Source organism: Drosophila erecta, unplaced genomic scaffold, assembly GCF_003286155.1.
Source record: "Drosophila erecta strain 14021-0224.00,06,07 unplaced genomic scaffold, DereRS2 tig00000000-arrow-pilon, whole genome shotgun sequence".
NCBI lineage: Eukaryota > Metazoa > Arthropoda > Insecta > Diptera > Drosophilidae > Drosophila > Drosophila erecta.
In genome coordinates, this window is record NW_020825194.1 from 16,836,080 (window position 1) to 16,853,223 (window position 17,144).

The window sequence follows — 17,144 nt, forward strand, 5'->3', positions numbered from 1 at the left end:
GACATTCTTTAGGCATTTTGCCAGAAATCTCAAAATTTTTGCTTTTGGTTATTATTTTGTTTGTATTCTTCTTCAGGCAATTTGACAAAGTGAGTTCGATATTCATACGATTACACACAATATCGATAACATTTTGCTTAAAAGAGATGCCACATAGTTTGCAAACAAAAAAAATGTGGAATTATACTAATTATAATTATAAAAAATATTATACTAATTAAAGATTTCCGGATAGAAAAACTTAAAAAAGAACAGATTTACGGGTTAGGGCTGTTTGACATTTTTTCCGGATGAAGCAGTAAAAAACAGGACAGATCTGTCCGGAAAAAGGCTAAATTGGCATTTCTGCTTTGTATACGAATAAATATAAAAATATATATCCCTTTCAGTGTAGGGTAATCAATTTCTTAACAAGAATTTTATATTGTATTTCAAATATTTTTTATACATACACTACACTCACTGCTCGACCAGTAAGAGAGATTACTTGAAATATTTTGTGACTCTAAATTAGAAGACATGCCTTACAGTCTTCACTAGAACTAGTTGGGAATTAAAGGGCTACAAGAAAATATGTTTCCTAAACAAATATTAAAAGCGGCAATAACTATGTGTTCCGACAGTAAGTTAAACATTCTTCAGACTTTAATTAAGACAATTTTTACTACTTTGTACAAGTAACACATACATACATACATACATACATACATACATACATACATACATACATACATACATACATACATACATACATACATACATACATACATACATACATACATACATACATACATACATACATACATACATACATACATACATACATACATACGTGCAGACATACATCCTTCATACTTACATACGTGCATACATACATACTCCGGTGCATACACTACACATACACTACACTCACTGCTCGACGGGTAAATTAGAAGACATGTCTTACAGTCTTCGCTAGAACCAGTTGGGAATTATAGGGCTACAAGAAAATATGTTTCCTAAACAAATATTAAAAGCGGCAATAACTATGTGTTCCAACAGTAAGTTAAACATTCTGCAGGCTTTCTTTAAGACAATTTTTACTACTCACTTTAAAGACCTCACTTTTTTTACTCACTAATATAATTATGACAAAATAATATATTATTATTTAATTACTTAGAGCTCGAGATTAATTTAGTAGCACTTTGTATCAGGGATGCCAATATTTTTCTGAAAAAATGACATATTGAGAAAAAAACGGAAAAAATAGGCTGAAAATTTCAAAAATTGATGAACAATTTTTGTTTATACCCTTCTTTAGGCATTTTGGCAGAAATCTCAAAATGTTTGCTTTTATATATTGTTTTATATTTTGTTTGTATTCTTCTTTAGGCAATTTGACAAAGTAAGTTCGATATTCATACGTATTGCATAAAGAGATGCCACATAGTTTGCAAACAAAAAAATGTGGAATTATAACAATTAAATTTTAAAACTTTTACCATTGCCTAAAAAGGGCAGATTTCCAGATATAAAAACTTAAAAAAGGACAGATTTCCGGGTTAGGGCTGTTTGACATTTTTTCCAGATGAAGCAGTAAAAAACAGGACAGATCTGTCCGGAAAAAGGCTAAATTGGCATCACTGCTGAACACCCAAGATATTCCCCAACTTGAACCAACGGTCATACTCCGTCGGCCATTTGTCTTTGTGAGCGTGACAGAAAGTGTTCTGCGAAAATCGAAATAGAATTTCAGCGAGCAAGTCGAGAAAAGCGTCTGATTTAAACTGGAGAAAATGGGATCACGCAACGAGTGCCGCATTTACGTTGGCAACTTGCCGCCGGATATCCGCACCAAGGATATCCAGGACCTGTTCCACAAGTTCGGCAAAGTTACTTTTGTCGATCTGAAAAATCGGCGTGGGCCGCCATTTGCTTTTGTTGAGTTCGAAGATGCGCGGTGAGTAATACGAATACACACAGCTGGCCCAGCTGCCCGCCGGAGACACCCAACTTATTAGCGATAACTGCTTCCCTTTTTTCCTTGACCACCAATTACTCCGGCTGCCCCTTTGCCCAACACAGAGATGCTGACGATGCGGTAAAGGCGCGCGATGGCTACGACTACGATGGATACCGTCTGCGCGTGGAGTTCCCGCGGGGCGGTGGCCCTGGAAGCTACCGCGGCGGCAACCGCAACGACCGCAGCCGCGACGGAGGCGGACGCATGGGCGGACGCGGGCCGCCAGCCAAGCGCTCGCAGTACCGCGTCATGGTTACTGGACTGCCCGCCTCCGGATCGTGGCAAGATCTCAAGGATCACATGCGCGAGGCCGGCGATGTCTGCTTTGCGGACACATACAAGGACGGATCTGGCGTCGTGGAGTTCCTTCGCCACGAGGACATGAAGTATGCAATTAAGAAGTTGGACGACTCTCGCTTCCGTTCGCATGAGGTATGTAAATTGGCGAGCTCTAAATTTGTAAAATTCAAATATATTCGGGTTTCAAGGTAGTGAGTTTACCTTTGCATTTATTTTGTCAACATACATTATTCAATAGCTGGATAATTTAATGCGGTTTTAAGAATGACATTCATTATATTCATTTGGTTGCAAACACGTACGCCCTTAAATGTGTTCAATTGATAAAAATGTAGTTTGCCTTTTATAGATTTCGTTCGTTGGCATTTCTGTTTACATTTTAAAAATAGTTCATCAAATTAAGTATATTTTTCCAATGATATTAATACTCGTATTGTCTTTAGGGCGAGGTTGCCTACATTCGCGTACGCGAGGATAGCGGAGATAACGACCGCGGCGGTGGCGGCGGCGGCAGCGGTGGAGGTGGTGGTGGCAGCGGAGGCGGTGGAAGCCGTGACTACCGCGACAGGTAAATCATATATTACCACAGTTTATTGTTTAATATTTATTATTTTAATCCCTCGACAGATCCCGTTCGCGCTCATTCTCGTCGAGACCGCGCCGTCGTGGCACTCCCACATATTCCCCAGTGCGACGTCAATCTTATTCCAGGTCTCGCTCACGCTCTAACTATTAAACACAACCAAGCATTATCCATTAATCTATAATATTTCTACGAGCAGGAAAAGCAAGCTAAATTAAGAAAACGCATTCAATATTTGTTCAAGACCCCTCAAATATTCTACTTTGTAAATTGACTATCCAAGCCATTGCGAACCAACAAGTTTGTTCAGTCAAGTTCCGAACTCTCATCGAAGCCAACATATTTCAAAAACCACTTGCTTTTCCAACTGTATCACACGTTCTAAGAAACAGAGATGTTTTCTTACATTATAATCCACCGGGCAAAATTTGACAAAAACAGTTCAAAAATGGCAAGTGTAAACCAAGGAATTTTCTTAGGCCACAACCACTCGGCATTCCTTGATTTACTTTTGTTTTATTTTGAGCCTTTGCTCAGTCTGCATACTACAAATAATATTATAAATCTAATTTTGGCTGCACGTTTACCAATCTAATTTATTAGAATTTACCTTAACGAAACAAGAAACATCGATACAGAATAAATATGTTTGTAATGAGAGAAAGAAAAGAAACAGAAATCCGAACACAACGCAATGTCAACCACATTGATAAACAAACTATTAATACTTTAATTTTTATTTTCTTCTCTTCCCCATTTTGCGCGTTTATGTTTGGAGAGTGATGAGGATGTGGAGGATGAGGATTAATGGATGAGGAGGAGAAGGATATTTTGATGTTGATTTTGGCGTGGATTGGATAAATTTGGATTGAATTTAGAGGAGGCAGGACCTGTCTATAGATCTTATAAATATGAAAGTATTTATTTGATTGTAATCAGGATTGGATTTGGATTTAGGATTGTTCTGAGCCCTTCGCTAGGACAACGTGGGATGCAGTGTCCCATGGCTAACTCGCACCTCGGAGGAGGAGACAGGAATTTCGCATTGTTGAAGGATTTTCTGTGTGAACTTTGGTCGTGTTCAGGTTAACGGATGTTTGGAGGAGAATGTCAATGGCATCGGTAACAGTGAGGAACACTTGCGTTGCCCTTGGACAGGACTAGAGCATACAGTTTCGGACTCGGCCGCATCTCTTCGAGCCTCGCCCCATTCTTTGGCATCTGCCTAACGGTCGGGATTAGGATTCGCTTGGACAGGCTCTTACGCTTTGTTGTCGCCTTCCTTGGATCGCACTTCAGACACTTGCTCACCCAGGGAACCGCGTATTTCGAGGCCTTCGCGGCCCTGTCGTTATCATTTCACGGATTTGCTGTGCATCATCCTACGTTGACTTGCGCCCAATGCTGGATAGTGGATAGTGGTTCTTGGTCTGGTCCGATCCGATCCGTTCCGGGCTCCCTCTGTCTCGCCTCTCAGTGGTATGTTAGATTGCCACATAAATTCTTACTTTTAATTTGCGTTATTTAGTTTTTAATTTATATATTCTTTACCCAACTCGTTCGTCTCCATTGATATTGTTGCATCCAATATGTGGCGATTGTCGCGTGTGCGTTTTTGTTTTCCATTTTTTGACTAGCAGGGCGTAAATTCATGAGCCCCGACTATAGCCCACACCCGCATCATTTGCATGAACTTTCGTTAACCTAATAAAATGTAATACCAACACAGAAATTTTAGAACAGAGCAGTTCTCTTTGCTTATCGATCAACCTATAAGCCATAGTTCTAACATATTTTTGAAATGAAATCCACCTTTACAATAAATATTCATAAAAATTACGAAAAAAATGAAGTTTTTTAAATGGGTGGCTTTTTAATGGCTTTTTAAATAGTTTCGAGTTCCTCGGGTATCAGATAGCCGTTGCTCGGCTAGTGGGAGGGCGGACGAGAAGGTTTGGTATATTTATAAAAAATGGCAAGCAAAAAAAAATAAATTTTTTTTTCTAAGTTACTCTAAGAGTAACGTATATAATTATACGTATAATTAATTCATTTTCTTGGGGAAAATACAAATATAGTTTGATGAATTATTTGAGGGAAGTTCGTCACTGCTGTTGTATACAACACTTTTTTGATCATATAGTCTCGTTTTCAAAACTTTTGCGTTTAAACTACCCGCCAATGGATTTTTACAGAGGACTGTTAACCCGCAATGCTGCTTCACTTTGCTTTCACGCAAATCCCATATAGCTCTGTACTCAAGTGGTATTTGGTCATTTTGCAGCACGGCCACACTGACAAACAAACTATATAAGCAACACGCGCATTTTGTTGTTGGGTTTTTCAAAAAATATTCGCCAGCTGTTCGGACGCGCGTGGGAACTGCTCAGTGTATGTTGTTTTTTGTCAATTTTGAACGGAACGAACTGGTCGCGTACGTATTCAAGTTTATATTTACATGAGTATTAAGCTAGCTCGCTCTGTAAAATCAAAGTTGTAGCGAATTTGTAAAATCAACCATCTCACACGAGGAAAAGTGCGCCAAAAGTTCGGGAAACCTACAGAAAACCTTTGAAAAGAACGCCTTGCATATCATATCGTATACCCACGTCATTAATAAATAACAAATAATTCGGAAAGTGCATGACAAACGCTTGCACATACATTCATATGTAGTTCGTGGGCAGTCTTTGGACGGCTGAAGGAGAAGATATCCGTCGGTCGTGGGATCCAGTAGAGTGCTTCTCCAGATCGGTGGCCCTTCGCTTATTAATGGTGTTTTGTGGCGGTGCATCCAGCTTACCTCCGCCCTCTTCGGCTCCAGTTTTATTGAACTTGACCGGATTGGACGTACCTATCTGCGGCTAGTCAGTGAAACTGAGGAAGCTATTAATCGATCGCGATTGTACAACCAATTACCGTGTTTATCACCTAATTCGAAGCCGCTTGGCACGTCGCGAACTATAAATAGAAACTGAAGTGACCAAATAATAAGCAGACAACACTCTTGATAACAAACGCAAAGTGTGTTAAAACTACACCTACTTGAAGTTAAAACAGATATATATATAGCCTGAGGTAAGAGCTGCACTTTATGGATGTTTTGCATGCCCATGAAACTGCTGAGATCATTAAAGTTGACAATTCAAGTAGCAGCATCAGCGATTTCCCCATATCAGTCATTGTTCTCGATTGAAACCTGAAAGGTTTTTTATTGATCATAACTTGAAATTAGTTTTTCGTGGATTTTGGCTGATCCAAACAAATCATGTGGTTTTGCTGTTTATGATCCTCATCTGGTTCGGTCTGTGTTGTACCGAATCAGAACGTCCTCTATATTCCTTGGTGAAAGTAAGACTCGATTTCGATCGTTTGACATTGGTAATGTGACCCAGTTAGGAGTAGAGTGCCTCTTCGGTAACTCGATCTGTCAACCCAAAGGTGTTGCCTTGTGGCTACTACCTAACTAACTGCTTGCAATACAACCTGCCTAGGGTCTTCAAGGTCTCCTCCCCGTCGGTTTCCTGTTCATCTAAGCAAACACTGTGAGAAAACGTATGCAATCTGTAGGAATGTAAAATTATACGTGTATGTGTAATATAAACATCTAATCCAATACCAACTCAAATTTTTAGAATTGATTTTACCTGTATTAATAGTATACAGTGTATATATTGTCCCATTCCACTTATTTTGTACATTCCATGCCAGATATTTGTAGCAGTGCATATGTGTGCAGACAGCTCGTTTGAGTCCCTTGTGCGTATCTCTGTTCTTTGTCCTTCCCGGCGTGTTAATCTTTTGTTGTGATGAGATGCTTATCACACCTACCGCCGCCTTGCGACAGGTGCATTCTGAAGTTTCCGCTGGAGCTGTAAGAGAAGGCTAACCGCGACTGGAAACTGGCAGCCGTGGAAATGGGAAACCTTTTTCGCTGGACCATTCAAGTGCCGCTGTTCGTTTGCCCGAATGATTGACGGGCGGCAACTGTGACCCCTTAACCCCTTGTTGCCGGCAGTCAATGGGCCGCATCGCGTAAGCAATTTATGTTAGTTGTTGTTTGCCTGTTGTGCCTTGCCTTTCCGACCGGGTCCATTCACTAATCGTTTGGGGGAAAATAAATGTAATGCGTATGCCGAAACCACCCTTAATATTTACCGATTGCTGACTAATTGTGGGAATTTTCAAATGAATCGTTGAAGTCACTATAAAAACGAAAAAACCAATGAGTTTTTCTGACAAATATGTTTTTTGTATAACTGGAAATGAGAAGTAAAGAAAAATATTTGTTTACTATATGATATCAACAGATAAGATAATTTTTGTTTATATAGGAAAAAAATATACTTGCGAATTAATTATGCTGGAATGTGGTAAACTTAATATTATATATGACACTACAAGCTCAAAACATATACATTTATTAGTTTGTTTTAAGGGTATTTCGGTTTCGTACACGTTCCTTTGTATAAAGCCCGTAGTATTTTCCGAAGCCAGTCCGGCCAAGCATTTAATTAGACACTTTTTACTTTTCCCAGCACAAGACACAAACTTTTATCCGCGGCGGCAACAAGTTGAAGACGCGAGTCTGGTCCGTCTGTCTAATTGTTTTGACTGTGGCAATTTCTCCTGGTCTTTTTAGAGTTGCAGTCTGAGCTGGAGAGGGGCGGCCAGGCGGCCAGGAAACTGGTTTGCCAGTTCCATGCAATCCCAGAGCTTTAATTCGGTCAATTCAGCGGGAGCGGCGTAAGGCCGCATAAGGCGGCTAAGGCTCATGATGATGATGACGATGACTAACGCTGGCCCCGAGGCATCGACCAGGGCAACGAGAACGGTCCAATTTGGCATTTTACCGCAATCAGGTTTGGGATTCGGTTTTAGTTTCGGTCTTGGTCCGCTCGATACGATACGTCAACGGGCCGGCCGAATGGATGAATGAATGCCCAGCTGAATGAGCGAGTGGTGGTTGAGTTATTCAGCTGGCCGGCAATCCATCATGCTGTCCTCGGAACTGGTTGACCAACACCACTTAATGAGTGGACAAGGCGTCTCCGACATTTCCCATTTGCATCACATTCCCCACCGATTCCTTCGATTCCCGATCCCCACGCAGAGTCATTAGCCGCAAACTATGCTCATATGGGCTGATACCCCGTCAAACATGGCTCGCATTAAATACAGCCATAAAATCGGCAGGGAGGCGTGTTCCATGGGGCACGCGTTTGGGGCGCCGTTTAATTGCGGTGCGCGATTTGCAAGCGTTTTTAAACGCCTCAATTTGCATTTGCATACTCACTGTCTTTGCTCTATGAATGGAAAATTAAACGCCCAATGGAGCAGTTGGTTATGCATGTCACTATATAGGCAAGTGTAAATTAACACATGCACTGGGGCATCAATTTCAATTATTCTTTGTCGCTCTGAAAACTGATAAGGACAATGGGTGACGAACTCGCACTATCTTGGGTTAATTGAGAAGTGAATTAATTTTCATTGAAATGTTTTAGAAACTATTACAGATAGGCGGCTAAACGCAGATCAGTGGTTAGACATTCAAATAGCGCATGCTAAATATTCGCATATACTCAAGTTTTTTCGGCAGAGCATACGTACGATTAGGAAATTATATATTAGATACATACAAAATCGTATTATTCTCATCAAATCCTGCATAGTTCGGTAGGTCTGCAATTGTATTTATTTTTAGCTTTGCTATGCTAGACGCACCATTAACTTATCGGGCACCATCGCTTTGTAGTCCTATTTTACGACTTGGCCGCATGTCTGGCCGCAAGGCGCGTTTAATAACGCCAGTGAAAAGCCAGCAAATCGCGTCAAACATTAAAAACATTACCCTGAGCCGAGAGGGTTGGCCCTGGTAATTGTAAGCGGCTATTAAAATAATTTAACGCGCCTCCGTTTGCAGGCTAAAGGCCGCAAGGACGGGCAGAAAGATTTACCCAGCCAGCCCGAAGGGATTAACATAATTTTTGCTAATATTGTAAGCGAGGCTCGCAGCACATAATGCGCTTAGAAATATGGAATGAATAAAGACTGCATTAACCTGAATGGTGGCCACGGCAGCAGGAGCAGCTTCAGCAGCTTTAGCAGCTGCAGGAAGGATTGCGGCCACGGATTGTGTAGTGATGCACGCAGGCTGTGCTGAACCCAAAACTTAAGGGTGACGCGGAGGCAGGCGGCGGAAAAAGGAGCATGATCCATGATGAGCTGTGCGGCAGGAATGCGCCAAAAGGCAGCGACGCCGACTGCATTAAAGTGGAAAATCCTGTCTGACAACATTTAAACCAAAAAAAATATATACACAAACCTATAGTAAATATGTGCAAAATAAAACCTACAACAAAAAACCACAAACAACACATAATAAGCGTGAAAAAAGGCAAAATGAGAGCAAAACCAACCCAGTCCAATTGCCAGACTTGGTTCCACTCCGGACCAGAAAGGATAAAGTGGGCAATGAAAAGGGAGTGTGGCTAGGAGAGAAAACCACCAACAAACAAAGGAAAGAAAACAAAACGAGAAAATTGTCTTCAACTCCTAGACGGAATGCTGTAATACCCTAGAAAAACTAAACATTACAAATGTTTTATTTTTTCGTTCCCAAGAACGCTTGCAAAAGATCACATTCACACAAACTGCACTTTTTGAAATTCACAATATTAGTGATGTGTGTACACTCCATTATTTGTATAGTTCATAATTCGTATTGCACTAAGAAAAATATTTTACAAAATAAACTAAAAACATGCAAATTAAAAATAATTATGCCGTTGTCATGATTTATTGGTCTTTTTTCAAGAAATTTATATAATTCATCCAACAAATTACCCTACAATTTAAAAATGTTCAAAGAGTTTAGTTCTCTTCATAAGATTATGATTAACGAATTGCTTAACAAATTTCAGACACCTGATCCACAGGCTCACTCAGCACTAAAAGCATTCCGATTTGCATATTTTCCGCGATTTCGTTTTGCACCATACACCAAAGATGGACGGCGCTAAGAACCGCATTCATAACATCAATAAAAGTTCATGTTTGTTTACGGGTAAAGGAAATTAAAAATGAACAAGATACAATCTATAGTCGAGTTCCCCGACTATCAGATACCCGTTACTCAGCTAGTGGAAGTGCAAACGGGAAATTCCAACATTTTCTGGAATATCGGTAGAAATTGGGAAAAAAAATAATTAAATGAAAAAAAAAAACTTAAAAATGTTTTGAAGATGTGGGGGTGCAAAAATTTTTTTGCAAATCTATAGAAATTTACAAGATATATTCATAAATAAGTCATAAAATATTTTTGAAAAGTGTGGGCGTGATAGTTTTGGGCTGTTTGTGGGTGTTGGAGTGGGCGAGGCAACATTTGGAAACAAACTTGCGTTGCGTTTATGTCTCTGGAAGGTGCATGCTTAATCTTAACATTCTAGCTTTTGTAGTTCCTGAGATCGCGGCTTTCATAAGGACTGACGGAGGGATAGACGGATATGGCCAGTCCGACTCGGCTATTGATCCTTGTCAAGAATATATATACTTTACATGGTCGGTAACGCTTCTTTCTGCGTGTTACATACTTTTCAACGAATCTAGTATACCCTTTTACTCTACGAGTAACGGGTATAAAAATCACATGTGGTTTTCCACAATCTAAACTCGAGCCGAAAAATTCTGCCACTCACATATGTATGTATACAAAAAAAAGCAATTAAAATCGCGAAATACATAGACTAATTTGTCAGATTGTGTTTTGGCAAAAATTGAGCGCAAAATCTTGTCTGGCCAAATGAGATCCCTTAAAACTACCACAGTTGATGATTAATGATGATTTGTGAACACATATATTAATGTTTATGAATAATTTGTTCATATTTAACAGAACTCCTCGATGTTTAATAATTGCAACCGAGTGCTAATTGAAAACATTTCCAGGAATTCCATATGTGTTTCGTTCAAGCCATTTGTATTGCTGTCAACATATGCGCGTTCGATTTATCAGGTAGTTTTTGTGAGAAGTCTGCTGGCAATGGTGAATTTCGTTTCGTTGAAAGTGTTTTCTGGTGAACGCATTCTTCGATATGAGGAACCACTCCATCGTGTCATTTCCGTTCAAATTTCTACTTTGACGAATTGACAAAAATATATCATGGCATTGTTACCTGCAAATGGTTTAGCCCTCATTTTGTCAAAGTCAGCGCCTCAGAAAAAGGTATAAAAGGGTCCGACCCAAAAGCTCTTTTTTGGCCTAAACATGTTTGCTCTCTGGCCTTTTTCTGGCCCACACTTTACCGAAGAAATTAACGACAACTGACTGGCGCAGAACAAAGGACACTGAACACAACTCAAAGAACTCAGTTTCACAATATCCATAAAATAATCTTGCTGCCCAGAACGCTCAATTAATTGTTAAATTGCTGAATAATTGATTCGGTTACAATGCTTTGCGAGGTAATCAATTAATAGTTGTTCCCAAGAATGCAATGGAAAATCGTTACAGCTATAAAAATGAAATGACAATAATAATATTTTAATTGTGATTTGCATGCGCCATTTCGAACTCAATCAAAACTCAACTCTGACCGCAGGCGTTTATTACATATTTCTGCGTATGATGTAAATACTTGTCAGTTTGCTTATAGCATTGCTTATTGTTCAATATTATTTATTTTTGCCATAAAAAACTTTTTTTTTATTTATGACAGGCTGTTTGAGGTGGATTGTAATTGAAATTATGCTTGTTAATGGACGCTAATGTCTATGATGCCTTGAAAGCTATGGGAATACTTTCATTAGCTTGTAAGCTTTGTAACCTTTTTTACCCACATCAGGTGGAATGCTTACTCGCAATCTGCCAACTGATGGTAATTGGTGCGTAACTTCCATCCTTTCCTCCCTCTGATATTCAATGGAGCGTTACCAAAAGCATTATTGTCTGCAATACGAATTGATTGTCTATTTGCATTGTTCATCTGGCTCCATGAAATCATCACCATGCAACTACCTGTTTTCCGGAATTTATCTGCACAGGAAAAAATTATTTTATCACTTCGAAATTTCCTATATGTATTGGTTTAAACTAATACTAATTTTTGAAAAGTAAGGGTCCTATCACTGAAAGTTCAACAAAGTCCTCTAACAACTTTTTCCGTTAATAGCAATTACAAACTACTAATTGTTGTTTAATTTCAACTGTTACATACATACATACATACATATATGATTTCCTGGTCGTGTTTCTGGGTGGAAGTGCGCAATAGTCCGGCACAAGTACCCGAGTGTGAAGTCGCCCAAGATCAATGACACCAGTGCATAGAGTTTGGGGGTGCGAAGCGAGTTCTGGGCGCTTATCAAAAGTTCTGGTCGGTTGATAAACAAGCGGCATGATAAATGGACAGCAATCAATAACGTAGAGTTGGGTGCTTCCTTGGCTAGCCAGTTAGTCAGTGGGTCGGTTTGTTTACCTGCAATCAAAACAGTTTATGTTTTTCCCTTTCATTCTGTTTGCCTGTCTTGTATGTAAATAAGTCCGTAAATACGCGGACCGAATAGGCAGGCAAATAAAACGTGGAATGGTTTCCCCCATTCACTTCTGTCGCACTTTGTTTGCCCTCCTATTTGCGAACGCTGCGTATACGCAATGGGTGCAGTTGTTAGTTCGATCGCACGGCATTTGACTTGATTTTAATGTGATCAAGGTTGAGCGGGTGAAAAGCTAACGGAAAGGTCCTGGTTGCATGTCAGAAAGGTGTTGGTGATAACACAAAAACGAACCACCCAAAAACTGGGTTAAAAGTTAACTTTCAAAGGGGACGGTGAGCATTGCGCATACGCAACGTGGCTGCAGTAAAGTCGTAAAAACGAGAAAACAACTGCTCACCTGAAGTCAGTTAAGCGGCAGCTGTTTGTTCAATAAAAGCCAAACAAGCTTGCCTTAACTCGAAAGCAACTTGAGCAAATTGAACGAAGTGGCTATACACTACTCGAAAGCCACTTTGCCCGCTTCCCCCATCAACTGAAAGCCTATTAATCCGCATTTACGTTCGCACTGCAGTCTCTTTTTCCATGAGTTTACTTATTTGCACTCAATTAAAATGCCAAGTTCAGCGCCTGCCAACTTTCAAAACTGACAGCTGACAGATGGAAATTGCCCGGCTAAAGAAAACTCCTGGCCGGGTCACGGACTCGTCACTCATTCGGTGGGCCAACTATCAATCACTCCGCTCATTTGCCTGTGAGGCAGGTGCAAATGTGTCAGTTGTAAATGAGCAGAAAGTTACCGAGAGTCTTTGCAGTTGGCTTCTTGAAAGTGTCACCGGTCTTGAGTGGGGAACACGGACTGTTTTAATTGAGATGAATAAATGATAACACTTTCCAGCTGTCTTTCCTTCGTTGCTACAATATTTGCTATCTCTTCAAGGTATTAATATTTTAATTCGGGTTTCTTGATTGCAGAGATACTGGCAGAGGCAAAAGGAAATCCAAAAATATTTAAGACCGGGGTGAGTTTTAAGCTAAAAATAAATTCCTTAATTTACACCAATTGCGCAATTTTTCTTCACTGAGGGGGTAGTGAAGAAAAATTACGCAATTTACCGTTGAGCAGGTAATTATCCAAAGCTGCGGTCCATAAAATCCGTTTCTTCGCATTTTGGTGGATGCCTTATCCATTGAGTTCATTTTGGCTGGCAGCTTTTAAATTCGATGCACTGCCTGGCGGTTTGAACTCTCACCCCCAGGAAGTTGTGAGGTGAAATGGTTGGTAAGGGGATGCGCGTAATTAATGTGCAGAATCACGAGTCTGCATTTAATTCACTTTGGGGCATGGGAAATCGCCGAATCGGAAAGCCACTCGAGCGATGTGGCAACATTTCTGCACGCACTTGGTCGATGCGATTGGGCACCCAATGGATTCCCATCTTGGTCTGCTTCGTCTATTTAAGGGCATCGCCAGCTTTTTCCCACTGATTGCGGAACATGCTGCTCTTGCTGATGGCAATTGTCCTTTATTGCCATTCCTTCATTAGGCTTCCGAGTCTGGTATGGCATTTTAATGCAATTTTTATGCGCATTTTTCTGTGCTGTAAAGGCCTTTTTCCCTACAACTCGGCTTCCCCGTTGTCGATGGATGTGTCACTTGTAAGATCATTTGAATTGTAATTCATATAATTCGCCGTATTGTTGTCTTGATGGGCCTTTGTGACCGGCGCCGTAAGTGCCTGACTTTCGTTTCTGGTGGTGAGTGCAACGTTGCCACAATTCACTCGAGCCTCAATTTGTTGGCCACTGAAGTGATTTATTCATCAGGTTTACCTAAATTCAACTGCTAAATACATTGTTCCCAAGTATGCTCAATTCAAGAATTCAAATTACAGCTGCTGTTTTCGGCCAAGTGTTTAATTGGGCATGAAACAAAATTTATCCAAGGAAGTGCATTAAAAACGCATAAACCGCTGGCGAGAAGTTAAACAAACATGTTCGGCATCCGAGCGAACACCACAAAAGCGCCATCAAAGTGTCAAAAATGGAACACATGTGGGGATTAGAAGCGCGCAGAGCTGGCGGAGACATAAATTAGCCCATAATAAAGTTCTAAATAAAGTCTGCTAGCCGCAGGGCATATATAAATAGTCTCCAGTGGCTCACCGAAGGGAGAATTAACCGCATACAAAATTTGAGAAGACATAAATATGTTTCAATGTCTAGAAAAAATGGCAAGGCAGCCGCCGACTGCATTTACTTTTCACGCGGAAGTTAAATCCTAGGCGAAGCAGAGAAGCTGAACCTATCTATACCTTTCCTAGTTGGAGCGCTTTTTCTGGCTGTTACATACTTCTCAACGAAACTCTGCTCTCTCAGTAACGAGCATAATAGCTTTTAAACATTGTCTTGAGTATATTCACTTGTTCAGTTATTAACACAAAACAAAGTCAATGGTTATTTGAGGTCAACAGTTTATTGGACAAACAATAAATAGAAGCCACCTAGTAGGCCATGACATCGTGCACCCGGCGGAAGCGTTCGCCTGCCTGTCTTAGTGTCAATCCCCGGGTCTCTGGCATTAGAACGGCAAAAGCCACGAGGCCTATTACCATAATAATTCCGACAGCAACAAAGTACGTGTAAAAGAATTCCGCGCTGGGAACAAACTTGACGATCACAATGATGTGGATCACCTGCTCTAGACACACAATCAGGCCAATCAAGAAGGGTTTCACTCTCATCGGAAAGGCTTCGCCCAGATAAACGGATGAACTGCAGATGAAAAAACCGGCGAAGAACTGGAATGCCATGCCCAGACGGCACACCTGCCACATAAAGTAATAGTCAGAGATGTGCGCATAATCCCCGTAGACTCCGGCCATGCCCAGCATTAATCCAGCCATGCACAAGAGTCCAAGCAGAGAGATAAATTTCCGGCCCACGGTGTCCAGAACGGCGAAGGTGATCAGGGCACCGATCAGGCGTAAAATTCCGAATATAATCGTGGGCCAGGAGTACCGGGTGCCCTCCACCAGCTCCGTACTTGTCAGTATTGAAAATGACAGTGGCACCGAGAAGGTGAAAGCCACGAAGCAGCGGAAGAGCAGCAGCTTGAGGAAGGGCATCATGGAATCTCCCAGCTGCTCGCCTACTCCCTGGGCACTGCCTTCCACCACGTACAGCTTGGCCTCGTCGTAGGCTCGATCTCCAGCCTCTCGGGTCCAGTTGGATCCCATTAGCTGCTTCACACTTGCACGTGCCTTCTGCTCCTGGTTCTGGCGGATATAGAAGATCGGCGAGTCGATCGTGATGGCTACGCTTCCCAGCGCAATGGCCGTAAAGACGATTCCGAAGATGCCGTGCACCCGGTTGATGCTCATGCCCAATCCTTGAGCCCACTGTGAGTCGTAGATTACTTGAATGGCCACTCCCAGTGCCAGACCATATTGCTCCAATGCACTGCATGTTCCTCTGTTAGCACTCGAAGCGATCTCGGCGCTGTGGATTAGGAATGGCACAGTGATTAATCCTATACCAACTCCTCCCACATATCGGGCGGCCAGGATAGACTCGTACTCATATGGAGCACTCACAAAGATGATGGCGTCAATTAGGTTCATCACACCACCCAGACCCTGCGGATAAACATAGATATTAGTCTAGGGAATCCTCTTAGGGCTCCCATTTTCCACTCACATAAAATACAATTTTGGGCAAAAATGCTGATGTAATGGCGGACACCACAGCTCCGATTATAACGCCAATAAACCAACTGTACTGGAACTCCAGGGTGTTGGCGGAAACGGCAGTCAAGTTCCAACCAAGACCTTGGGCCATATCCATACCAGCATACACGAAGAGAAGGGTGGCTGTTTTTAAAGTGAATTTCAAACACAATATAGTTCTTCATACATTTATAAAGCTTCTTAGTTTCAAAACAAGGTTCCGTAGCCGTCAATTAATAAACCATTTTTTAGGAAACAAAATTGTTCTCCTTTACAAGCACCTCCATTATGTTTAAATAGAATACAGTTTGATAGACTTAACGAATTGTACTTAAAAGCTCATTGTCTTGCTAATAATACCCTTTGTTTTGTATTTTCTCTGAATTTTGTTCACTATCGAAATCTAACAAAAGTTCTGCTGATCTTACCTGCTGTTCCGGATTGCGTTTGAGAAGGGGTTGCCCACCGGCTGTTCGATTGGGTGGTAATGACCACCGTGGTTGGTGGAGGGGGTGGTGGTGGATGTTGTTGGCGTCCATTGGTGATATACGTGGTCTGTATTTGCTGGGGTCGCGTGGTGATGTAGGTGGTTTGCTGGACGGGCACTGGACCCGCGGTGACATATGTGGTCGTCATATTCTGCCTTATATAATAAACGCGGTCTAAATTTTCCTTGCCTAGCAAGGAGCTGGATCGATTCGTTCGGATTGGTGGCCTCTTGCTGACTGGGCGAGCATTTATGAAATATTTGCGCGTAAGTAGTAGCTATCAGCAAAAAAGATATCTGACAATTGATATATTTTATCAGCTGGTAGATACTTGCGTTCTCCGCTTTACGGTAGGCCTGTCGCTGACCGTGATTCATTTGAAATAAGCCTTGATAATTCGTGATAAAGTCACAGAAATATTCATGGGCATTGGGTCGAATGTTGTTACTCACCCCATTTTGGTGTCCTGGCTGACTTGTTCTAATGGATCGGTTGGGGCACAAAGTTCAGCATGAGCCATCGTTTTGGGGTATACCCTCAAAAAA

At 41.2% G+C, this 17,144-nt stretch overlaps 3 protein-coding genes across 3 annotated transcripts in view; 2 read left to right on the forward strand and 1 right to left on the reverse strand.

The window, feature by feature from the left end:
• Positions 1-1,640: 1,640 nt before the first annotated feature.
• Positions 1,641-3,621, forward strand: LOC6553305 (serine/arginine-rich splicing factor 1B). Its single transcript, XM_001980135.3, has 4 exons — positions 1,641-1,942; positions 2,068-2,437; positions 2,749-2,873; positions 2,933-3,621. The coding sequence occupies exons 1-4, from the start codon at positions 1,779-1,781 to the stop codon at positions 3,039-3,041; spliced, it is 768 nt and encodes a 255-aa protein (XP_001980171.1). The 5' UTR covers positions 1,641-1,778; the 3' UTR covers positions 3,042-3,621.
• A 1,570-nt stretch (positions 3,622-5,191) lies between these two features.
• LOC6553296 (extracellular sulfatase SULF-1 homolog) overlaps positions 5,192-17,144 on the forward strand; it is a 29,434-nt gene continuing 17,481 nt past the window's right edge. Inside the window, exons 1-2 of the mRNA XM_001980130.3 lie at positions 5,192-5,966; positions 13,359-13,405. The gene's annotated coding sequence lies outside the window, so the exon portion shown is untranslated. The remainder of the gene's footprint in view (positions 5,967-13,358; positions 13,406-17,144) is intronic.
• On the reverse strand, positions 14,840-16,876 carry LOC6553304 (D-xylose-proton symporter-like 1). The gene is made up of 3 exons (XM_001980134.3): positions 16,540-16,876; positions 16,083-16,255; positions 14,840-16,021 (listed from the first exon to the last, which is right to left on the reverse strand). Exons 1-3 carry the CDS (start codon positions 16,745-16,747, stop codon positions 14,888-14,890), a joined length of 1,515 nt encoding a protein of 504 aa, XP_001980170.1. The 5' UTR covers positions 16,748-16,876; the 3' UTR covers positions 14,840-14,887.

Coding starts and splice junctions, on each gene's coding strand:
- LOC6553305 (XM_001980135.3), top strand. CDS start 1,779: ATGGGATCACGCAACGAGTGCCGCATTTACGTTGGCAACTTGCCGCCG. Junction 2,438..2,748: donor CTCGCTTCCGTTCGCATGAG/GTATGTAAATTG, acceptor TATTGTCTTTAG/GGCGAGGTTGCCTACATTCG. Junction 2,874..2,932: donor AGCCGTGACTACCGCGACAG/GTAAATCATATA, acceptor ATCCCTCGACAG/ATCCCGTTCGCGCTCATTCT.
- LOC6553304 (XM_001980134.3), bottom strand. CDS start 16,747: ATGACGACCACATATGTCACCGCGGGTCCAGTGCCCGTCCAGCAAACC. Junction 16,256..16,539: donor AACGCAATCCGGAACAGCAG/GTAAGATCAGCA, acceptor CTTTAAAAACAG/CCACCCTTCTCTTCGTGTAT. Junction 16,022..16,082: donor TGCCCAAAATTGTATTTTAT/GTGAGTGGAAAA, acceptor GTTTATCCGCAG/GGTCTGGGTGGTGTGATGAA.